General features: G+C 48.3%; 1 protein-coding gene across 1 annotated transcript in view; it reads right to left on the bottom strand.

Moving 5' to 3' along the window:
- Positions 1–24387, bottom strand: part of ift172 (intraflagellar transport 172) — a 29574-nt gene that overhangs the window by 1523 nt on the left and 3664 nt on the right. Inside the window, exons 11-47 of the mRNA XM_070986938.1 lie at positions 24014–24175; positions 23848–23901; positions 23252–23355; positions 22479–22564; positions 21430–21542; positions 18615–18782; positions 17760–17896; positions 16663–16770; positions 15696–15780; positions 15062–15154; positions 14864–14941; positions 13762–14010; positions 12996–13074; positions 12462–12582; positions 11828–11972; positions 10170–10259; positions 9859–9956; positions 9396–9531; positions 8416–8532; positions 7722–7864; positions 7414–7507; positions 7222–7286; positions 6147–6327; positions 5891–6000; positions 4753–4882; positions 3280–3378; positions 3045–3154; positions 2800–2863; positions 2510–2596; positions 2310–2426; positions 2064–2174; positions 1826–1945; positions 1479–1574; positions 1010–1069; positions 816–914; positions 520–673; positions 1–72 (exon numbers count right to left, since the gene is read on the bottom strand). The exon at positions 1–72 is cut by the window's left edge and continues 20 nt beyond it. Coding sequence (XP_070843039.1) covers positions 1–72; positions 520–673; positions 816–914; positions 1010–1069; positions 1479–1574; positions 1826–1945; positions 2064–2174; positions 2310–2426; positions 2510–2596; positions 2800–2863; positions 3045–3154; positions 3280–3378; positions 4753–4882; positions 5891–6000; positions 6147–6327; positions 7222–7286; positions 7414–7507; positions 7722–7864; positions 8416–8532; positions 9396–9531; positions 9859–9956; positions 10170–10259; positions 11828–11972; positions 12462–12582; positions 12996–13074; positions 13762–14010; positions 14864–14941; positions 15062–15154; positions 15696–15780; positions 16663–16770; positions 17760–17896; positions 18615–18782; positions 21430–21542; positions 22479–22564; positions 23252–23355; positions 23848–23901; positions 24014–24175 — 4135 coding nt within the window. The remainder of the gene's footprint in view (positions 73–519; positions 674–815; positions 915–1009; positions 1070–1478; positions 1575–1825; positions 1946–2063; positions 2175–2309; positions 2427–2509; positions 2597–2799; positions 2864–3044; positions 3155–3279; positions 3379–4752; positions 4883–5890; positions 6001–6146; positions 6328–7221; positions 7287–7413; positions 7508–7721; positions 7865–8415; positions 8533–9395; positions 9532–9858; positions 9957–10169; positions 10260–11827; positions 11973–12461; positions 12583–12995; positions 13075–13761; positions 14011–14863; positions 14942–15061; positions 15155–15695; positions 15781–16662; positions 16771–17759; positions 17897–18614; positions 18783–21429; positions 21543–22478; positions 22565–23251; positions 23356–23847; positions 23902–24013; positions 24176–24387) is intronic.

The raw sequence follows: 24387 nt of genomic DNA, 5'->3' as shown, positions 1-24387 counted from the left end.
TGTTCCAGTCCTCCTTATTGGCTGCTTTCCCGACAGGTGAGAGCTCGACTTTGCTCCTCAGCACAGGGTAACCTGGAGGCGGCAGAGGCAGAGCGGTGAACGGTGAAGGTGCATTCATCGTTTCTTCACATGAAAACACTTTCTGTATATTTCTGGATCACAGTAGGTTTGAGAGTACACCTGTGGTAGAATATTACTGCGTATGTGTACAGTTCAAAGTTTCTATATTTATATACACTCCATATTTCTGAGGGGTGTTCAAGCTCTCAGGTTGTAGAAAGTCCTCTTTACAAACGTTGTATGAAGGATCTGATGTCGTGTTTTGTTCGTGGAGAACAGAAACGCTGTTCAGCCAGAGAGATGAAGAACCTCTGAGCAACGAGGACACAAGAGATCCTTGACTAAAGAAACTCGAAGCTTAGAGATTTAATCAGGAACAGGCTCCTGCTTCAGTGTGTGTGTGTGTGTGTGTGTGTGTGTGTGTGTGTGTGTGTGTGTGTGTGTGTGTGTGTGTGTTACCGGTGAGGATGCAGGGCAGAGAGCGAAGGCCAGTGTTGACGGCCACCAGCGAGGCTTCGTACGTGTTCCTCTCGTCACGCGGCAGAACCTGCTCCAGCCGGTTGTCCATGGACACCATCAGCACCCAATCACGGATCTGCTCCCGCTGAGCGTCCTGAGACACACACACACACACACACATCTTTGTTAAAGCTCTGTATCATCAGGTCTGAACCAGCTCTGCGCTCCATTAATCAGCCTGAGCGGCGAGCGTCCGGCGGGATGTTTAAACGCGCGTTCGGTGGGTGAAGTCTTACGGTGACGCAGAGTTTGGTGGGAACTGGAACCTCAAAGGGGATGTCGGTGTCCAGGAAGTCAGAGTGGTCCAGAGCGTCCAGGGTCCCCTCGTCAATCGCCTGCAGGCAGACGTCAACCAATCAGACGTTAGACTTTAGAAATGATCGTACACGTGTATAACCTGAATAACCTGTAACAGCTGGAGTTCACTCACATCGCACAGATCCAGGAAGTGATTGAGGAAGATGAAGGCCATGTTCTCCCAGCCAACAGCCTGCATGTTAAAGAACGTGTTCAGTTAATCTGAAGTGGACAGAACTGATGTCTGTGGACACTCTTCATGTCCTGACTGCTTTCAGAGGCAAATTAAAGGACCACGAGGGGACAGAGGACACATTTTATATCGTTCTCACTGACCAGGTGATGTAAAAACTGAAGTCTAGCTTTGCTTCCAGTCCTGAAAGTCCTGGAAAATATCAGGAAATTTTGAGATGTACTCCAGCTGAGGACAGTCAGGCTTTAAGTTTTGGGATTTTGTCGAACATCTACTATTAACAGGAAATTAGCAGAACAAATAGGAGCTTTTCCTGGTCGCAGGCAGGAAGTTTCAGAGTGTAGAGACTCCAGAAACATGATCGAAAGAGGAAGAGGAACTCCTGTCTTCCTCCCTCTGGTGGACCCACCCTGCAGGCCAGACCGGCCTCGTAGAAAGCTTTGTCTGCGGGAACGAGCTCAGTGTGACGCAGCAGAGACACCGACAGCTTGGCTGCTACGCCCATCTGAAAAGCAACAGCAGAAGAAGAAGAAGAAGGAGAAGCAGAAGAAGAAGACGAAGAAGAGGAAGGAGAAGAAGAAGAAGAAGAAGGAGAAGAAGAAGCAGAAGAAGAAGAAGAAGCAGAAGAAGAAGGAGAAGAAGAAGAAGAAGAAGAAGAAGAAGAAGAAGAAGAAGCTTTCATTTCAAAGTCGACCTGTCACCAGCTCTGACATTAAAGCATAAATAATAATAATAAATAGGGTCAAACTGGAGTACCAGCTGCTCGACGCCTCTGGCGGCGGACCGCGTGGCGTAGTAGTGAGCGATCAGCAGCATCTGTTCAAAGTCTTCATGGGCTGGAGAGTTGGCCTCGGCCGACCTGGACATGTTGTCACACTGAAACCATCCAAAAGACACACAAACAGGCGTCAGAAGAAGACGTATTTGATGAGAGCGGTTGTGGGAAATCGTCATCAGATTCACATCGAGGAGCTGGTTTAGCTCCGTGGTTTACCAGCTGCAGCAGGAAACTGCGGAGGTCGGCCCACATGCGGTAAGACTCCGGTCCGTCGGTGTCGGGGAGGTTGATCAGGTCCAGGAACAGGCGCTTGTAGATGTTAAAGTTCTGAGAGCAACACATGAATTTTACTGGTTGGAGCTTCTACAGAAGAGAAATTCAGCAAAACAGGAAGCACGAGAGCGACCTAACGAGGTGTCCGCTGAGCGTGGCAGACAGCGAGCGAGCGTGTGGCGTGGGTACCTGAGGGTTGGGCGGCGCTCCGTGCTGTATGTAGAGCTGCAGAGCCTTCAGAGCCTCCTCCTCCTTGATGAGGTGAGTGGCGTACAGAGCGACGTACTTCTGGAGGATCTTAAAGTTCTGACAAACACAGCAGGACGGATGAGAGGCGGCGACAGGTCTGCCTACGTGTTTACTCGTCAGGCTGATTGTGTCTTCAGTACCTGTTTAGACGCCGTGTCCAGACATTTGTCCCACTGGCCTCTTTCTGCGTACATGTCCAGAGCCGCCATGACGTCCACGCCCACCAGCTGACCACACACAGCCACACAGAACAGCTGTTCAGTTTCACATCTGCTGTGAAATGTGCTGATTCCTCAGCAGTGACTCATCATTTCAGGTGGGTCTGAGCGATGAAGGACGTCTCACATCCTGCTCATATGGTATATATATATATATGTATATATGCACAGATATACAGAGGTCGAGTATGTATGTGTGTAACAGTACGCACAGAGTCCACTTTGCCCTGGTTCTTCAGGTGCTCTTTGTATTTCTGGTCCACGTAGTCTTCATACCTGCCAAAGGTCAGCGATGACAAACATGTTGAAGAGATCTCCAATAACTGCTGTGTTTTTATAACATTACGAGGACATTTTCAGTCTGGTGGCCTCTAAAAGCTCGAGTGTGCATGCAGATTTTCATGTGTGTGTGTGTGTGTGTGTGTGTGTGTGTGTGTGTGCGTGCGTGTCTTCAAACCTCGGCTGCAGCTCCTTGGCGACTCGCTTGGCTTTGTTCCACTCCTCGCCCTCGATGAAGACGTCGATGGCCTCTTTGACGAGGTCCATGTTCAGGTAGAGCTCAGCGGCCTGGAACACAAACACGACGCTCACATCCATCAAGAGGTTAGAACGAGGCCAACTCTGTGTGTGTGTGTGTGTGTGTGTGTGTGTGTGTGTGTGTGTGTGTGTGTGTGTGTGCCCGTGTCACCCACAGCTTTGTACTTCTTCAGCTGTGTGAGTCGTGGTCCGACCACCTGGACCACCTCCACCGCTCGATCTCCACTGAGGAACTTGATGGACAACTCTGCTGCCTGGAAACACACACACACACACACACACACACACACACGCACACGCACACACACACACGACACTATAGCAACAATATGAAGCACAAACAGACAAACAGACCTTTGTAATTGTGATTTGAAGGCTCAGTGTTCGTCTTAAAGAGGCTCGTTGTTCTCAGTCCCTGTTCAATGATTGTTTCATGATAAAAAGATGTTATTGTTATATTTCTGATTATTCTGGAAGGCTGAAATTCAGTTTTCTGGATGGATTCGACCGGCTGTGAACAGAGGAAACCTGGGTTATATCGTCGTCTTCATCCCTGCCTGTTACCTTTTAAACGTAATCTTTAGTCATAAAGTCTACCTGACAGTCTCTCTGTGTTTGGCAGACACTAATTTCATTCCCCGCCTGCAGCTAACGACTGTTTTCATTAATGATTGATCACTTCTAATCAATACTTTTTCCCGTAAGAGTGAAAAATGTTCATCACGAGTTCTGAAATGTCTTTTTTTTGTCCAACCAACCCAAACTTAAAACAATAAAAGACTGGAGAACTCTGCCATTTCTGTTTGATAAAAAGCTGAAATTTGACCTTTGATTCTAAGTATTGGAGATTTCTATTGATCCACTGATCAACTCATTGTTTCAGCTCGACTTTAATCTGCATCGTCAAGTTAAAGTTGGCTGTTATTGGCTGATGATCAGTGCTGGGTTTAATTAGCATAGCTAAGCTAAGCACAGCTGTAGTGATGGTCTCCGTCCGTCAGCAGAACGTTTCTTCTAACGTGCACATTCAGGCTTTCTCACGAAGCCGCGTATTGATCGTCTTCACCCTTTGACCTTTGCTCCGACGCCAGCGGGAGCCCAAACGTCCTTCTTCCTCTCGTGCTGCTTCATCAAACTCCCAACAGGAAAAAGAGGTATTGATCTGTGAGACCCGGTGACCTTTCTCTTTCAGCGACGGCATCGGACCAATCATTCAAATTCCAAATGATCCGATCTGCACAGCACTCCGATCAATAACGCACAATATTTGCCGCGGACCCCCGAAACCAACCCTCTGAGTGCTGGTGACACTGTGACCTTTCTATGCAGAAAAGCAGCTTCTTCCATCATCCGCCCACGACGGCACCGCCGTGAAGCAGCTGACTGATGTCGTTTCATGTTTCTGCTTCAGCCTTCGTTCTCACTTTACTTGTTTAATTACTTTATTTTATATATATTATTTTTAGAAAATCAAATCATTAATCACTGAAACTACAAAATAAAAGCAGCCAATAATCAGAGAGCTTCATCTTTATCTCTGGGCCCTCACAGTGAAGCTCTTCCTGCTGGGATCATCACCTCGGCTCCATTAAAGGCTCCTCTGTTTGTGCTGACTCTGCATCTTTTACCTTCATCCAGCACTTCTCCATCAGGGCGGCGTTGGAGTCGTCCTTCACCTTCAGGTAACACTCCACGGCCCGGGAGTGTTCGCCCGACTGCTCCCACTCCCTGGCCTGATCCAGGAGGCCCTCCACCCCCCTGAAACACACACAGAGTAGCATCAGGAGATGCGAACAGGCCGGCCTCACGTGAGGCCTCGATCAGCACGTCATCAACGACGAAGCGAGGCTCTGCACGGCCTCCATGACAGACTCTGGATATCTGGGCCAATTAGCAACAAAGAGTCTCGCTGCGGCTTCAAGACTGAAGAGTGCAGCTGAAGAAAATGCATGATAACGAGTGAAACCTCCTTTTGGGGGCAGGACGATGCTAATGCACGCCGCTGTTTGCAGAGACATTCAGCAACACTCAGACCAATCAGTGTCATCAGGACGCTTGGCGTTCTGTCGGGTTTTCGCTGCGTATTCTCAGATCGCCACCGCGTCTCGCTTCACCCTTTAATCACCATTTCTTTCTCCTCCTCTCGAGCTCAAACCCGAGCATGCAGGTTCGCAGTAAGAAACAGGAAGCTGCAGTTATCTGCAGCCTGAGCCGTAAACTCCGCAGGAATAATTCAGTGTTTTCTCGCTTTAACCCTCTTCCTCCTTCGTTTCCACTGGCAACTTTTGATGTTTTCTCCCACAAGTCATTAAAGAGGGAGCAGCGATGGGAGGAGGGCGAGAGCCGCCGGTCCGCCGGCTAACTAATGAGCTATTCCTTGTTGGTCGTTTCAGTTTGGGATAACGCATGAGCTGTGTGTTAATAAAGCATCAAACTGACTCTTTGTGCATAGATAAGAGCGCTGGGTGAGCAGGGAGAGCCGGTGAAACGCTCAGAGTGGAGCTCTGCAGCTTTTCAGGGCTTTCCTGATAAAATAACAACATCACAGGTCAACAAAATCCAACAGGAGACTCTTAAAATAACGTCCCACAAACACCAGACCCCTGATCTGTGATCATCGTTCAAGCTCGCGAGGCTCCTGGCGTCTGCTGTTGAAGCTACGAGATAAAGATAACTTGAGTTTTTACTGAAGCAGGAAGGTGTGACAGACCTGACTGTGATGTGGGTGTAGAATGATAAATTGAGGTGAACTCCATGAGATCTCACCGGACTCCCTTCTTGGAGGCCTCCTTCTCGTACTCCTCCTGCAGCACGGACAGCTTGTTGGGGAGATACTCCTTACAGATCCGCATGGCGTCGCTCCACATGTCTGCATCCTGAGGAGCAGACAGACGGCGAACACGGAGGAGATAAAGGAGGACGGTCAGAGTCTGCGGTCTGGATCTCAAACATCATCACTTCAGACAAGTCTCTTCAGAAAACCCGCAGTTAAATGAGTGAATTCTGTTGGTCAGACTCAGACCTTGTAGTATTTCACAGCCAGCTCGGGTCTCTGGGCTCGGAGCAGGAAGGCTTCAGTCTTCTGGAAATCCTTCTGCTCGAAGCAGAACTTGGCCTGACTGACCAGAACCTCAGACACGCTCTCTGGATCGTGGCCCTCAGCCACCCGCTGCGCACTGGCCCAGTCCTTGTTGTGGACATACCTGCAGTTCACACACACACACACACACACACACACACACACACACACACACACACACACACACACACACACACACACACACACACAGAAATGAGAAATGATATGAAGTGTGCAGGATTTACAGTAAATGAGTAAAAACATGCAAACAGCAGCAGCGTGGCCCTTAAAGGTTAAGCTGAGTTAAATCCTCCATCAGTGATCAATATCTGTGGTGGAGGAAATATTCAGACCTTTACTGCAGTAAAAGTCCTGCATTTAGAATAAGACCACAGTGAAATATTACTGCATTAAACTGTTCTATTAGACATGATCTCATTAGATTACTGGGATTTTCCTGCCTCAGTTGGTGGAGGTGGAGCTCATTTTAAAGCATTTCTAGAAGTCATCTTAACACATCACACTGCAACTAATAATCAGTTTCATTATAGATTAATCTGCAGGTATTTTCTCAGTGAAGATATTGATTGATTGAGTCGTTTGTAAATCAATCAGGAGCTCTCAGTGACACCTTCACAGCACTTTTTCTATCAAAGTACAGAAACATAAATAAAGTAAAATCATTCAAATGATTAGAGGGAAAAAGCAGATCCTCACATTGAGACGTTTGAAAATGACTAGAATGATCATCAAAACAGTTTCTGAACTGCTTTTCTGTCGATCAATCAACCAATCGTTTCAGCTGTATCTGAAGGTTTTGTTGTCAGTCTGTCAGTCACACTTTAGAATCTGTTTCATGTGTAAAATGTTTAGTATTTTCATCTGAAATGTAGAGCAAAGTACCATAAAATGGAAAAAGTAAAGTAAAGCTACATCAAATCTGTATGTGAGTACAGTATTTGTGTAAAAGTACTTCGTCTCTGGTATAAATGTGCGTGTGATCATCTCCAGCACTCACATCAACACGGCTTCTTTGGGTTTTCCCGCTTTGACGAACTCGACCTCAGCTTCAGGAAACTTGCCCTGGAGGAGGAAACGCAGTGCTGGTTACAGTAATCACACACAGCTGGACACAGGGGACACCCGGGGGGCTTGTAGCAGGTGTTAATGTGGGTGCTGACGGCGAGAAGCGGCGCCGTGACAGGTGTACCTCGTCCTCCAGGTAAATGGCGTGTTTGAGGTGGATCTCGGGGATCTTTTCTTTACAGGACAGACGAGCCAAATCGAAGGCGAAGTCAAACGATCTGAGGGGCAGAGAAAGAGAAGTCAGGCCCGACAACACGGCGAGCAGAGCTCACAGAGCTCACAGAGCTCACAGAGCTCACAGAGCTCACAGAGCTCACAGAGCTCACAGAGCTCCAGGTGAAGCTGCCCTCTCTCAAACAGGTGACATCTGATTGAACGTGTGTGAGTGAGGATGAGTGGCAGCGTGGGTCGGCGCCTCGCGCTGCGGCTCACAGGTTATTGGCGGCGGTTTCGATGGCGGACTCCAGGAGGCCGAACTTGTTGAGCAGCTTGACGGCGGCCTCTCCCCCCAGGCTCCTGGCCCACAGGTAGGCCACCTGCTTATGGGCCCCGGCGCTCCCATGGCTCTTCGCCACCTGACACGCACACACACACACACACACACACACACACACACACACACACGTGAACACACATCTCTACAGGAGAAGAACCTTTGACAGAAGCCGTAAAGCCGCTCTGCGCTGCACACACTCATCACGATGCTGCGGACGTGAAGCCTCGGTCAGCTCGAACTATGAGTCAAACACTGAACAAACTGCTGTCAGATAAGAACATTTTAACTGTTTATGAAGACATATATTTAATTTATGACTGTTTCCACTGAGAGATCCCGCAGGAGGAGGTCCAGATGTTACTAAACAGGTGAAGAAACACTTTTATCTGTTTAATTAAACGTTTCTACACTGTTTCAGTCAAAAAAACTTGTTTTCAAGTTCACTATGACACACTCTGAACTCACATTAACATCTTTTAAGCCGCTGACGTGACTCTGTGTCTAACTTTGTGATTTTAAATGAAGTGTGAGGGTCTGAGGTGGACACAGACGGACTGTAAGGGATGTTCAGATGGTCCAAAACTCCTCATATCTTGGAGCTTCAGTGTGATGAACAGTGACTGCACCCACCCTGTATGCATCCTCCCACATGTCGTTGACTCTGTACATGTGCACCGCAGCTTTCCACTCTTCAGCCTCCATGAAGTGGTACTCTGCCTCCGAGAACCTGGACTCAGCCTCCAACTCCTACAAGGAGCATTTATATCACACACGTCAACACAGAACAGAGAATAAAGTGAAGTCAGGTCACACAGAGCGGCTGGCGGCGGCGCTGACGGTCTGCACACAGGATCAGCCATCCTTTCTCTCACTTTGTGACGCAGCAGAAAAGAAAACTGCTGACGAGAGCAAACAAAAGCACGTCATGATGAAACTCTCACGACTCCACACGACTAATTCATGAGCGCCGCTGCTAAAACCTCTGAATTCAGAGCAGATTCTTCATCGGGGACTTTCTTAATTATTGCTGGAGCTTAAAGCGCTGCGGGCCAGTTCTCACAAGATAATTAGACGAGTGCAAAACTGTGAACACGCTCATTTGTCGGCTGTTACATAAGAACCAGGACAGGTCTCGCTCGCAGCCCTCGTAACAGTCAGGATGCAGCTGTGAGCGCCAGAGCTGCAGCGTTATCTGACTTTCAGAGGGGAAGCCTCATCTGTTCCTGCCGAGCGTCACCTTACGAGAGCCGCATGAGTTTTGGGATGTCGCTGTCTGCGGGTGAAGATCTTCTCTTCGCCTCGCTTACATGAAACTGAACAGGCAAAATAATTAGACGTAATCTAAATATGCAAATGAGCCTTTTCTTTATGAACAGAGCATCTCAGTGTTCCTGTTAACTAAAGTCACTGCTGCTGTGCCCGCTGACAGCCAATCAGAGCTCTGCGTGCAGGATGAAGCGTCGTCTTCGTTCACAGCTACGACCCTGAACCCAAAGTCTGGACTGAAACATCAATCAAAGCGGGATCAATCATCCAAACTTCCCGTCTTTGAAACAATCTAAATGCTGCTGCTGACTCTCTCTCAGGCTGCGTCACGCTGAGCTGCGTACCTTGGCCAGGTGCAGGTGAGTCTCAGTCAGCAGGTCGGGGTGATGTTTGTCCACCAGGCGAATGACATCATTGAACATCTGGTTCTTCTTGTACATGGTTATGGCGAGGTCGGGCTGCTTCACGGCTGTGAACAGCCTGCACACACGCACGCACGCACGCACACACACACACACACACACACACACACACACACACACACACACACACACACACACACACACAGAGGCAGCCATCAGTGATTGAACTGTTTTTGCTTCATAATGTCTGAGTGTCAGAAAGTAAGAGAAGGCTTTTAAAAGGCTGTGAAATGACCACCGTCAGCAGTCAAACACTGTTTTTAGCCCGTCTCTCCCTGTAATCGCAGCGAGCGATGCCTTCAGGTGCAGCCGTGTTAGTCAGCTCGCTCCCCTCCAGCAGCCAGCCAGGCGACAAATTACTAAAAATAAAGTGATCTCCATTTACCTCTCAGCCTCCTTGAATTTGCCGTCTCTCTCCAGCTCCTGAGCTCTGCTGACGTACAGAGCCATGACTTCCTCCTCGGTCATACACTTCACCGCCAGCTGCACAGACAACACGCCAAATGACGACGAAGGCTGCAGTCAGTTTGTCTGCTTCGCGGCTCGAATGACAGACTGAATCAAATGTGCATCAGCGTGATTGTAATCAGACTGTGATGGTTACGTGTGTTGTTCCACTTTGACGAGATGGGGAAAAGGAATAAATATTTTTTTTGATTTGTATTTCTGAATGACTTTTTGTGTCTCCACACCGACCTTGTGAGCCTCCTCCCAGCGTCCTGCTGCAGTGTACATGTCTATAGCATCTTTGATGTGACCTCCCCTCACAAACAGCTGCTCTGCCACCTGCAGGCCACGCACACACACAAAATACACACAGCGCATGAGAAACAGAGGCTGAACGTCACGAGTTATCAGAGCAGAAGCTTGTATCGGACGTTATTTTGGAGAGGAGAATGAAACCTTCCCGCGTATCTGCAGTGCATTAATGTATTAAAGTGACTTTCCTGCAGGGCAAACTGACTGTCACTGCAGGGATTCAGCAGAGATTGGAGGACGCATCCACCGCTTCAATGAGAACACATTTTACTACATAAAGGCAAAGTTACATCCGTGCGCTAACACTGGGATCACCGCGGCGAACGTATGTGCCGCTCAGGCGTCCGTCCTGATTAAAAAACGTCCAGTCATTGTTTTTTCCTGATAATTTCCGCACCGATATCACAGGTGTGAGCTTCCGTCATTGTTTGAGTTTGCACCAAATTACACTTTCCTGCAACTTCCAGAGTTGGAAAGCAAAGAGCTTGTTATCTTAATTACTTTCTGTGAATATGCCCATAGAGCAAACAGGCTGCTATTTTCAGAGGCTGGCAGTCTGCGGAGGCTGTTTGGCTCAGCTGAGCTCATCAGAGTGAGCAGAGCTCCGCCGTCACCGCTCCTCTTTGTATCTATACCAGATTCCTCTTCCTCTTCTCCTCTTCATCGCTCCCGTATTTCTGGTATTTAGGCAACTATTGTTCAAACCGTCCAACTTGTCGTTCCTGCCAAAGCCCCCTCGAGCCTACACAGCTCCAAGGAGAGTGAACTAAAGTGTGTGTGTGTGCACGAGGCTGTGTGTGTGTGTGTGTGTGTGTGTGTGTGTGTGTGTGTTAGGGTGACTGTATATATCCTGCAGCCATGTGCAGCAAATAATTGCCGCTGGCAAAATGTCACTTTATCCCTCCGGCTGCCTCCGTCTCACCGTCCGCTGTGGTGTTCGGGGAGCGTAGCTCAGCTCAGCCAACCACGAGCCCTAATGTGCCGGCGTTTAGGCCGACACACACACAGAGCCTGTCTGAGGGAAGTGTGTGACAACACTCATGGTGAATGATGGAGGGGTCCATGATCTGTGGCAAACAGTGACCTGTTTACACGCAGCAGAGTTAGCATTCATCTCACAAACAAAAGCAATTTTCTGTCTGATATTCACTCTCTTCTCTTCTCACTCTCAGCCTACACCTGTCAAACACCTGGCTCTTTAGCTGCTAAACGCTAACTGTGTCTGCAGGCTGTAAAAACCAAAACAAAGAGCTGAAAGATGCTAAATCTCTCTGTAAAGCTTGGAGCTGCAGGCTTGGATGACGGCGAGAATAATTCACGTTCCGCACAGAAACTTTTAAAGTAAGAATTCACAAACTCCACCGACTGTGTGAAAGAGACAAACATCAGCTGATGTGTTACACCTGAAACATCTGGTGCCTCCTGAGTGAGCAAAGGTCAGTTACTTTGCACACTTTTACACCGTTTCAGCTTAACTTCTCATTATAAACGTATGATATTTGCCCTTTGACTAGTCATAAATTTCAGTTTGTCATGTTGAGCTTTCGTCATCATCCGCCTTCAGCTCCCTCCACCTGTCGCCCCTCGTCTCTCACCTCGTAGTCCTGCATGGAGGCGTAGTGCTGACCTATCTTCATGTAGTATTTCCCTGCCGACGAGTCCTCCTGTAACTCCAGGATGTGGACGGCTTTCTTCCACTGGCGAGCTGCGATGGCCGCCTCAATGGCTTTCAGCGAGCAGCTGAGAGGCGACCGGAGAAAGACAAGTTCATCATCATCATCATCATGAAATCAATATCGACTCTGAAATGCAGATGATGTGTGTAGATGCTAACGTTTGGTTAAGACAGCCAAACTAAGTAAACTCTGGTTTGGGTCTGAGTTAAACCAAATGATTGAAACTTTCCTGGCAGGAGAAATGACCAGCGCAGGTCGTATTTTTAAAACCTTTGTTTCTGTGCAGTTTTAGCTTCCCACAGTCAAAATTCAGTTTCAGATGCTTTGTCAACCTGGAAAGAATAAAAATCTGGGCACCGACTGCACGTCTTTATTTGGTATTTTTGGGAAATGAATATAATGTTTAAAGATATCTCTTCTCATCTCTCTCTCGTGGTCCTGGTGATGATTGAAAGAAGCATTGGCCGTCTCTGTTGGATTGTCTTTCATGTGTAATCTGTCCTCCTCTCCATCTGCCCGAAGCTTTGTCTCCTCACTCCTCTGCTCTACGTACCCGGCTTCAATGAAGTGGTTGATGGCGGCGTCCATCTGTTTCTGCTGGACGAGGTAGTCTCCCCAGGACTCCTCCAGTTTCACCACCTCGGCAGGGAAGGCGATGCGAGCCAGCTCCACGGCTACAGGAAGCAGGAAGGACAAGCTTTATATATCTACTGTAAACCTACACACGTCCACCTGCTGTCCAACATCTCTTCATACCAGTGATCAAATGTAAAACTTGACTAAGAGCGTGCAGCTATGCTAGCTGCACTTTGAGCTGAGTGCTAACGTTAGCATGCTGCTAACAATGACAATTCTAAAATGCTGCTGTTAAGCAGGTGCAAAGATGGCTTTTAGTTTAGCATGCTAACATTTGCTAACTAGCTAAGAACACAGCTGAGCCTGCGGCAGACTGTTCTTGGTTTTGCAGGTATTTGATCATGAGGTGGACTCGAACGTGTGCAGTGAACTGGACGCTTCAGTGAATGACGTCATGCACAGTAAACTGCAGGTGAAGCGTGCTCACGCCACCTCCACGTGACGGCCTTACCTTTCCTGAAGGCGCCTCCCTTGCAGTAGCACTCCAGCGCTCTCTGGTTGTTTCTGATCTTTTCATACAGATCTCCGGCCTGAACAGAGGACACACAGTCAGTTTATTAGGACAGACGTGCACGTGCTCCCAGTGTCCATTATAGGACATCTATTTTCATCATTTCCCATCATGCACCTCCTCTTTCGGCCTCTCACTTTTTATTTATTCTAGTGGGCTGCTTGTCCAAAATACAGTAAGCTCCAGCTTCATTAAGACCAGTGTCAGTTTCTTCGTCCACTGGTTTGAAGGCTGGATACGCTAAACATACCGAACGTCAGCAGCACATATTGGCTACCGCAAGTTAAAATCACACGTTTCCAGCATCCACATCAACCTCCAAACACCTACAGACGGCCATCAGGATGCAGGAGGAGAACTGGTTGTGAGGTTTCTTTCTCTCTTTGCCACCTGTTACGTAAACACAGATGGCTGCAGGAGAAGAATCGAGTTCTCCGACAAAGAGCCGAACAAAGACAGAGAGAGGTAACGGGCAGATGGAGGAGGAGAGAGGAGGAGGAGAGAGGAAGACGGAGTAAACAAAGAAAATGTTGCTCCCCTGTTGATACCTCTCCTCTCCTGGCATCTGTTAGGAGAGAAGAGGAAGACGAGGTGTCTGAAATGAAGAGCTGAAGACGAGCAACGCCAGCTGCGATCAATTCTGCAATAAACAAGAGCTCGAACAAAGACGGAGACAGGCAGACGGAGGACGGCGCAGGCTGCTCACCCTCTCGTAAAACTCTCCCTTGATGAGGCTGGCGGCGATGCGGCTCACGGTGTCGCCGTTGGCGGCGATGTCCGGCCGGCTGATGGCCAGCCGGGCGGCTTTGGCGGGAAGTCCGGCCTTCAGGTAGAGGTTGACGGCGCCCTGGAAGTCTCCCTCGCTCTCCTTCACCTCCCCAGCCTTCTCCTCCTGCCCCGTCTCCGTTAACCACTGGTAATAGTGTCCACGCAGGGCGTCCAGCTCCGGGTGTCCCTGAGGCGAGAGGACTCTGTTTATATCTGCTTGTTTCTAAGTTAGATGTCAAATCCAGAACTGAAGCAATTAAAAGAACTAACAGCAACATTAAAAGATTAAAAACAAAAATCTGCTGCGTTTCCCTCTTTTAATTACTATTGTACATTCAACATCTTTGGATTTGGGCTGTTAATTGGAAAGAAGTGATCTGAGGACGTTAGCTTGGATATCTTTCTCTGATGTAATCAACAGATTAATCATCAGCTGGAGCCATTTTCCAGTCAGTCACAGCGAAGGGCTCCTCCAGGAGTTTACAGTCCTGCCAACAGTCTCACTTAATTCCACTGATTAACACGACGAAGACTAAAATACGACATTATAATATTAAAATACGATTAAAAAAGGTTTCATGAGGAAGAAAACGCGCTCGACATATTTGTTAACCCTCGAGGACACACGTGTTTGGTGTAAAACTCCTCAGGGCAAACTGATGAATGTTGTTCAAAAGGTGTTTTTAGGTGCAGGTTTAGACCGGAGCCACACAGCACAGCACTTATATAACAGAAAACAAGGACATGATCGGTCACGACTGCACGACTGATGTTTCAAATGGTCTCATTCAGGATCCATTTTGACCTCGTTTCCCTCCAGCAGAAAAAGACGTCTGTCCAAAGGAGGATGTACAAAAGGACACCTGACACACTGGAGTCAGTACTTTGTCTGAGTAATGATGCAGCCTGTGTGATCGTGTCGGGGTTTGTCTCTTATTCAGGACTCTGAAGGACTGAAGGACGGCTCCACGGTCTGAAACCACACGTCCAGAGCAGAAGCTCCCTCAGACTGAGTGTGAATTCAGTCCGTCCATCACTACCTTGTCTTCAGCCACGGCGATGCAGTCGTCCCACATGTGCAGCTCCTGGTACATCTCTATGGCTTCATCGATGGCATTCTGCAGACACGAATGGATAAAGGTAAGGCGCTGTCTGTATCAGAGCTCCTGATTGGGTGCACTTGCAGGTAAACTACCTGACCAATCACAGGTGGTTGGTGCAGGCTGAGTGTGACCGACCTGCTCCATGTAGTGAATTTCAGCCAGTTTGAAGTTCTTCTCCAGCATGGCCATGTGGGCCTGGACCTGGAAACACGCTGTTCCATCTCCTCCCTGGTCAGAAGAGACACACACACACACAGTGAAACACACAAACACACACACACACGCACACAGTGAAACACACAAACACACACGCACACAGTGATGACTCAGTTTGTGCTGAGAACACTTAATTAGTTTGACATTTGAGGAATTGCAATGGTGCATTTTAAACAAGAATTAACACAAACGGCTCATTTTCTTTAGTAAATTTTAAACAATCATTGATCTTCAACAAGGGTGATCGGCATGAGTATTGATCCCAGTGCACAGTCCTGGTCCTCTGTGCTCCTAATCCTGGTTTTCATTTCCAGGAGAAGATGAAATCTTTAAAGCGAACACAATCAGATCGATTATTGATGATTGATTGTGGTTTTGTTGCTGCTTTGCACAGAGTTCAGGCTGTTTTGGAATCAGGGATGTGTCACTGAATCACACTGATTTATCCCTTAATCCAAAATATCAGCAGCACCCTCAAAGCTCTTGTGTCTGCTGCGAGCACAGCTGTGTGTGAGCGTGGGGATGTTTTGTGTCTCTGCTGCTACAAACACACCATTTCCTGAGAAACTTTGTCTGCAATCTGGTTTGTTTGGTGGAGGAAACGCACAACTGAGACGTCCCCCAACGCAGCGAGACACCTGGAAGAGAAAAGAGGAGGAAAACGAAGAGCGGTGAACAACAAGAGGAAGTCAGGAAGAAGCTGATACCGACCGGACGAAGCTCACAAAGTCTGCTCACTTAATGAACTGAGATAAATTAGAGCTTTTGTCTCATTAGCCTTTAGATTGGCTGCAGTCTGAGGGCTGAGAAACGAACAGGCACATCTTAGCATTCGGCCGCTTTATTAGCAACTCTCTCTGAACAGTTGCATCAGATTAATGAACAAGTCATGAAAGAAAAAGTAAGAAAAAAAGCCTCCCTCTGTCTCTCTTCCCTCCCTCATTAACATTACCCACTCCAGACAAAACCGTTTCTCTCCCCGATTTCATGATTTATGCAAATCAAGCTCATGCCTAACGAACAGCATATGCATTATTAATGACAGAGGAGCCGAAAAGTTTCTGAAAACAGAGAGGAATAAGGGGGGGGGAGAGAGGGAGAGAGAGAGGGAGGGAGAGGGAGAGGGAGTGGGAAAGGGAGGGGGGGAGGGGGGAGAGAGGGAGAGAGGGAGGGGGGGAAAGAGAGGATGCTTATGATAGAAAATTAAAAAAACTGTCTTTGATGATTAATGAAGTTACAGAGGAAGTCAGGCAGGGACAGTCATCTGCTGTGTGTGTGTGTGTGTGTGTGTGTGTGTGTGTGTGTGTGTGTGTGTGTGTGCTCTTATACATGTGTTCAAAGTGTGTTTTTTTTTCATTGCAGATGACCAACGTGTCCTTGTTGTGTCCCTCCTCCTCAGTCACAAAGATGATCTCAGTTACAATGCAGACTGATGCTGTGTGTGTGTGTGTGTGTGTGTGTGTGTGTGTGTGTGTGTGTGTGTGTGTGTGCGCGCATGTGTGTGTGCATGTCATGCTGACCTTTCTGCGATGTGCAGCTGGTGAGTCTCCAGAGCCAGCTTGCTGAGCGTCTTCCACATGGCTTCAGTCTCTGGTGACATCTCCAGAGTCTCCAGGAATGCTGTGGCTCTATTAGCGCGCGCGCGCACACACACACACACACACACACACACACACACACACACACACACACACACACACACACACACACACACACACACACACACACACACACACACACACACACACACACACACACACACACACACACAGCTGAGTCAGGCAGTGAGACAGGCCTTAAAGTGAGACATGGCAGAAGAGTCTGAGCAGCGTCTGGTGCTGCAGACTCAGCTGAGCATCGAGCACAGACGCAGACACGCAGCACTGCAGCAGCACTCTGTAAATACTGACAGATTCAGGTAATTCAGAAGTCAGTGGTGGGCTCGGCTCAGTGTCAGTCAGTCTTTGTTGACCTGCGTGGTTTATTCACCAGGTTGAATTCAAGACATTTTAACAGCTCAGAAAAGCCACGCTGGCTAAAGTACGATGGAAAAACCTGGAGACAACAGAATGACTGTATTTTCAGCAGTATATGATCAGAATTCCTCATGATACTCTTCATTAAATCATTAACCTCTGCACCCAAACAAGCTGCAGAAAGTGGAGAAAATGATTAATTTATTTGAGCTTTCACCAAAATTGAACTGAAACCTGTTGCAGTAGCTGTCAATCAAATTTAACATCTCCTGAACTAAATGCTGTTTAACACTTCAGAAGACCTGCAGACGCCCTGTCCTATCGTCTTCATGTGAGCTCAGAGCGACGGTGAAGAGGTCAGCTGCTGCTCCTCCACGCTGAGAGGTCAGTTATGGCATCTGACGAGGAGGCGTCATTTTGGAGGTCTTCAAATCAACCACGCTGAGGAGGCTTTATGTCCCAGCTGGCCTGGGAGCTCTGAGGAGACCCTCGAGAAGAGCTCGAGGAAGCTGCTGGATAAAAGGACATCTGGCCTGTTGAGCTGGCCCGGCTGCCGCTGAGGCTCTGACCCAGAACAGCGGCGTGCGGTCCGGATGGACGTGGACAGAGATCACAGCTGAAGTCTGCGAGTACACACTCACCTGTCGTAGTCTCCGTCATCGACCGCGGTGCCAAACTCAATGAGGCCTTCGTCCAGGGTGTACGACACCGTGTTGACGCCCTCCGTCACGATCACGTCTGTCTTCCCATCGGCTCTTTCCAGATCCACAATATCTCCCTGACAACGAGAAGTGAGAGCATCTTAAACCTGGTTTACAGAGGGGGGGTGAAGGAGAGGTGGGATGCAGCCAAGTACATTTACTCGAGTACTACTTCCATTTCATACAGTTTACCACCCAAAGGAACATAAAACAGCTAAAATTAGCTCCACTTCAAGCAGCAACGACAGTAAAACGAAGCTAACATTAATGCATCAGTAATAATCATCAAATTACATCATATAAATGTTAGTATAACACTCACAGGAGCCACTTTTCTGCACTGGGCACTTTCACTTCTGATACATTTCGCTTTCACACTTTCACTAAAGCCACTTTCCTCCGCTGGGATGTTGTAACCAGATGTAACACCACATGAACATGCACGGCAGCACCTGTCCGTCAGCTGTCTGCTGCTCGTCTGTGACACACGCTGTTTGTCTGGTTTTTATTATTCAGCAGAACAGCAGTGAATTTTCCACAAGCCAGTTTTAAAAAGTTGCTTGTGCCGAGGGCGAGCAGCTGCTCCAGGACAGCAGCGCTCCGTCGCCTCAGCAGAGGCACGAAGCTCGAGGACAGCAGCAGTAAAACTACTGGTTTGGGTATAAAAACTTTAAAAAAACATCCACTGCAACCGGCACAAACAGGCCAGAGGCACAAACTGGGATGTTGCCTTTTTTAAAGATTTCGCAGCAGTTTCCAAACACTCAGTCACACACACAGTCAGCGAAGTGTCACCTTGATGGGGAACATGGTGATGCTCTCCGGGCTGTCGATGCTGTACCACACACACAGGTTTCCCCTGTTCTGGGCGACCACCACATCGCTGCCGGGCACCCACTGGACATAGGAGCAGAAGCTCAGCACCGTGGCCTTCACGCTGCTCTCTATGTCGTACAGGTGGAGCTGGGGAGGAAGAAGAGGGAGGTGCAGAAACAGCTCTCTTTGATTGGTTCACATAATTAGATTTATATTTCTCACACAGTGTCTGTCCCTTCAATGTGAGGCTGGAGTCAGGGGACAGTTAGCTTAGCTTAGCATAAAGGCTGGGAACAGGGGGAAACAGCTAGCCTGACCCTGTCTGAAAGAGATTCTGGGGTCGTCACAGCACCATCTGCTCGCTGGCTAACGGCCCCCCCCCACCTCTTCATGACGTGAGCAGCTAGCAGCAGGTGAGAGAAGATAAATGGACTTAAATGTAAGACTTTCTAGGACCTTCTATTACCTTCTGTTGTGCTTTTATGAGGGAACTGACTTCAGTGCTTTTTGAGGATTCTGCCGTTAGCTTGTGTCTTCATGACGAGCTAAGCTAACGGCTGCTAGCAGCTGCTTCACGCTGAGCGAACAGATGCGATCGACCTTCTTCTCCAAACATGTCGAACTACAAAAGCTTGCTTCAGCGCAGTCAGACGGCTGAGAGGACCACTCCGTGTTTCTGAGGGTCTTTCATGCTTTCCGCTTGCAGGAAGTCCTCTTTACAGGTAGATGTTGTTTGGTATGAAGGTTTTGAACATGGAGAACAAAATGCTGCCAAGAGTTCAACCAGAGAGACAACTGAACTGAACGGGCAGAAAGAGACAAAGAACCTCTGAGTTAGATCACACAACAGAACAAGAACTTAAGAAATCACTCCTAAAAGAAACCTGAAGCTGAGCAGCTTCAAATCTGTGCAGATCTTAACAGAAACAGGCTCCCGCTTCAGTGCCAAGAGCACAACAACGATGACAAGCTGGAATTAACAGGCGTGATGCTTCAGCAAAGCTACGCTAAAAACATCAGAACAGCAGCAGGAGGTTAGCCTCAGGTGAGCGCTGCTGGAGCACCAGCTGAACATACCAAGAACTGACAATTAACAGCGTAACCTATTAAATCTGACCGCTGTGCAGACTGCAGAGGCTCTGCTGTGGGTCACTCTCACCTTTCTGGACTGCAAAACATGACTAAAATCAAAGGGTGTTTAGGGGAAAATAGCTGCAACGGTAAGTGCCCACCGGGTGTTATCAAGCCTCTGGAAGTCACTGACAGATATTTCACTTTGTTTCTTCATGTTTCTCTGACCAACATCCCTCAGGGACAAACTCAGGGATTGTCCTCGCTGTCTCAGTCAAAGTTTACATGTCACAGTTTTCATCTGAAGTCATTTCCACCTGCTCTGTATGAACGCTCGCACGCTGCCATCGATTCCACTCTGATGAGCTGAGGCTCTGTATATTCTATAAGCTGCAGCTCCCCGAGCACTTAATATGCATGTGAGGTTACGAGGGGCCGCCCGCTGCTGTAATCAGCTACCTTAATACCCCCCCCCCACCATTTTTAATAACGCTCTGTCTATAGTTTCACCCTGGAGCTCAGCTGGCCGAGTTTTAATGCAACGAGGAAGCGCGGCCTGTTGATAAGCTCACTTGAAAGCAAGTTTCAATTAAAGAGACGTTTATTATCCAACTTGACTTCTCGTGATGTCTCACTGATGGGAAATGCAATGAATATGTGCCACGAACGTCAGCGTCTGAGAAATAGTACGAATCACGCAGCACTCTTCCTGTCTGACGACCACTAAATGCTTTCTACAGCACGTCTGCCGTCACCCGTTCACACACTGATGGCACAGCATCAGCAGCATCTTTCCCGAGGATGCTTCGACATGTAGGCTGCTGTGGCCGGGGATCGAACGGCCGACCTTCTGATAACCTGAGCCACAGCCACAAATATTCCACAGTCTGTCCCACTAAAGTTCATTTTGTACAAACTACACTAGAAAAAAACTAACTTATATATATAAAAATCTTTAACCGTCATTATGTGACATAAGCCACAGAGGGATTCCCAATTACCAGAGTCCTCCGTGTCTTTGCCCCGAGCCTCCAACATCAAACTGCTCGACTACCCCGGGGCAACAACTGACAGCAGCTCCCTGCCACCGCCGTCCTGCACAGCGTCTCAGAACGAAGCTCAGCAGAGCCGAACGCAGGACTGAACCACACTGAGGCCTTTCTGCTCTCAAACCAACAGACCCGAGCAACAGAGGAGGACGTGAAGGCAAGCAGAGCGTCAACAAAACCACCGACTGCGCGTCTGTTTCTGACCGGTTTCCAACACGAGAGCGAGCGAGAGCTTTGAAACGTCCTCATTATTAGAAAAACTCGTGGTCATTCTCAGGCAGTGCATGCCAGCCATGCTGTAGCACGGTCAGCAATAAATGAGCATCAGTTCAATCTTTTTTTCAAATGTTTGAATGAAATATGAAGGATTTATAAAGAATCTTTCATTTGAACCTGGAGGTCCTGCCGGGTCACACCGACAGAAACGCAGAAGAAGGCAGCAGAAACGTTCATGTTTGACTAAACTAAGCTGGATCTGATCAGTGATTGGTCCCTGCACGGCAGGACGTGAGCAGACCTTCATTAATCGTTTGTCTTTTGCACTTGTTTTGTTTGGTCCACGCTGAGAGGCGGATGAGCGACGTGGTCATGTGACATGTTTTGTGATGGAGGTGTCTGCAGCTTCAGACGTGCAGCTCCTCTCCTGTCGTTTCCCCTCGAGCTTTCGTTCTCACCCGCAGCTTCTTGTCCCTGAACAGCAGCTTGCGTCCGGTCTCGTTGAGCTCCAGCCAGTCGATCTTTGAGTCGTGGCTGATGGTTCCCAGATTGTAGCCCGCGGCCAAGTCCACTGAGGGGACAAAAGAGAGGACGACTGAGGTCAGACCTCCAGCGTGACGACGTGTGGGACTAAAGTCTTTTATTCGAGACTAGAAATCAGTCATTTTATGATTATTAACGATTCCATCGGGCAGTTTCCCTCCTCCAAACATTTACCTGCTCTGGGATCAGGTTGATATTATCAGTCAGCTAATTTATCAGCCCACATCAGCTGTTTAATTAAAACAGAGCAGCGTCCAGTCAGTGGAAAACATACAGCTCAGCTGATGACACGCTGCAGTTACAGGAGCCGGAGCACGTCAGAAGTTTACCGTTATCATGGTGCGTCTATTATTTAATAATGGCAGCATCATCAGCGTCCTACAGAGCTAAAAATCTGCAGATTGAAATGGTCTCCAATCAAAAGGCGTCTCACAGTCCCACAGCGCAGAGTGATGGTGTTAATCTGCAGGAGTGACGGAGCTGCTGATGACTCACTGCCACTCGGTCAGGTACTGAGCCATTGTTCTGAAAGCTCGATAACCGAGCTGTTCTTCTCGCTTTGGAACAAAAGCCCGTCACCCACCGAAGATTCAAAACCACAGTTGGCATTTAAGGCTGAAGCTGGCAATAATCTGCATTTGTCTTATTGTTTACAAATCCCACGAAAAGACCAAAACTGAAGTAACAAGTACTGTGAGTGAATCCAAAGCCTGATAGTGTCTGAGCCATGGAGCTGCACCGTCGTCCAAAGACTGTAAAACACATCAGTGAGGCTGACTGCAGCACGGGATGACATGTTCACACTCATCTAATCTCTAATCTGGGCCTTTAACGGTGAACAGCGTGAGCAGCAGCACCTCGTCATCAGCTGCAGGATGTGAATCTCAGCTTTAGGACAGTGAATGTCAGGCCGTCGTCCTCAGAGCAGCAGTTTTAGTTTGGAGGAGCACACACTCGTTCTTACCAACAGCAATGGTCTTTATGTCGATCAGATAGGCCAGCTTCTTGTTGTCTTCAACTCCTCTCCGCTTCCTCTCGTTCAGGCGGACGCTGCACGCACGCACGCACACACACACACACACACACACACACACACACACACACACACACACACACACACACACACACACACACACACACACACACACACACACACACACACACACACACACACACACACACCTTTGTTAAAAGCACTGCTCGGTGTAAATTCAGCTTCAGCTCAGCGTAATTGGCTTCAGCCGCCGTTCATCGTACTTTGAATCCCAGGACAGCCCTGATCTGGATGTTGTCGTGCTACAGAGTCCAGCCGGAGGCGAGCAGCAGTCAGAGCGTCCTGAAACCTGCTGGCCTCTACGGCAGGCTGCCATTAGTCAGTCACCCGGGGGCCGCCGGCCCTGACACGTTTGACAGGGCTGAATATTTTAACATGGACGAGTGCTGAGTGGCAGGCTGTCGCTCTGACTCTCCTGAAGCCTTACTGACACCTTACCTGCATTTCTGCACAGCTCAATACAGCCACCTAATGGACAGAGCTGGAAGCACAGATTGAATATGAGCGATCGGGGCTGTGGTCAGACGTTAGCGTCTGTGTTTGAACTGTCAGGTGTGGATGTTTATCTGTGGATCCGCAGAATCTTTCTGACTTTTCTGTTTAATCTGAAAGCAGATAAACCTGTTCGCGCTGTTACTAAACCACCTAAATGAGGAGTGTTTGTGTTGCGAAACTGAACGTGCCTGATGAGGTGAGGGTTCATAAATTCTGTCCTGACAGATCCCAGGATCTCATTGCTGCTGTATTCCACCAGGCTCAGCTCCCCGGCATTGAAAATCATACACACCTGAAAGGGAAAACAGAGTCCAATAAAAACACGCGAGGAGGAGGCGGCGGCCAAAGGACGAGACGTGACAAGACCTGAAACATGACAGCATGCAGCTCTTTACTGCTGCTCAGAAAACACTGTGCTAACAACAGCCACTGATCCCAGAACAGTCTGCACTCAAAAAGGTAAATAAATCTGAATCAATCATTAACAAACAAACTGAGCTCAGTGACAGCAGTTTCCTGAAGTGTCTCTGAGTCCAGTCATGTGTTCACAAAGTGGTGAACCTCCTCCATCCTCTATGAACGACTGAGTCATGCCCAATCATGATCCTCTCACCTGTCACCAATCAGCCTGTTTACCTGTGGAACGTTCCAAACAGGTGTTTGTGGAGCGTTCCACATCTGAACGTCTGTGAAACGTGTCGCTGCATCAGATTTAGAATGAGACACATGCTGTTTGATATAATAATAATCTTCACGCTGCCAAAAACACACTGTGAGCACTCACGGTTTCATTTTCAAAGAAGAACTTTTCGTTCCCACCAGAGCCGGGCCACGGCACCTGGGGAGAGGCGGGACAATCGAGGCTTCAGTTCACGCGTCAGAACAACACTCACTGCAGAATCCGACAATACGAGGCGGGCAGTCCGCCTCCGTTCACCTTTACGTCCTACCTCGCTCAGTTTATTGGTCAGCAGGTCTCCCAGCAGAAGCGTGTCGGAGGTGTGAGCCACCAGGTAGCGGTCTTTGCCCATGATTTTGACTTCTTCTATCTCGTAGCCGTAATAGGACTTCAGGACCACGCGGGTTCCCGTAGAGAGGTTCCTCACGATCACCTGAGGAGGCGGCAGAGGAGATTAGGACAGCCGGTAATAAAAGAGTCAAATAAGACATGAATTCATTTCATTTGTATTGTTGTTATTGGTTACATTCAACGACTTGATGTCTCAGCAGAGTAAATCTACGCTGAGGTCTTACAGGTTTGTTTACTCTCACGCACACTCATCAGTTAACTCCGGTGGAGTCGGAGGGAAACGACGGACGACTC

The sequence above is a fragment of the Chaetodon trifascialis genome, chromosome 19, assembly GCF_039877785.1.
Source record: "Chaetodon trifascialis isolate fChaTrf1 chromosome 19, fChaTrf1.hap1, whole genome shotgun sequence".
NCBI classification, from domain to species: domain Eukaryota; kingdom Metazoa; phylum Chordata; class Actinopteri; order Chaetodontiformes; family Chaetodontidae; genus Chaetodon; species Chaetodon trifascialis.
This window is presented reverse-complemented; position numbering and strand designations above follow the sequence as displayed.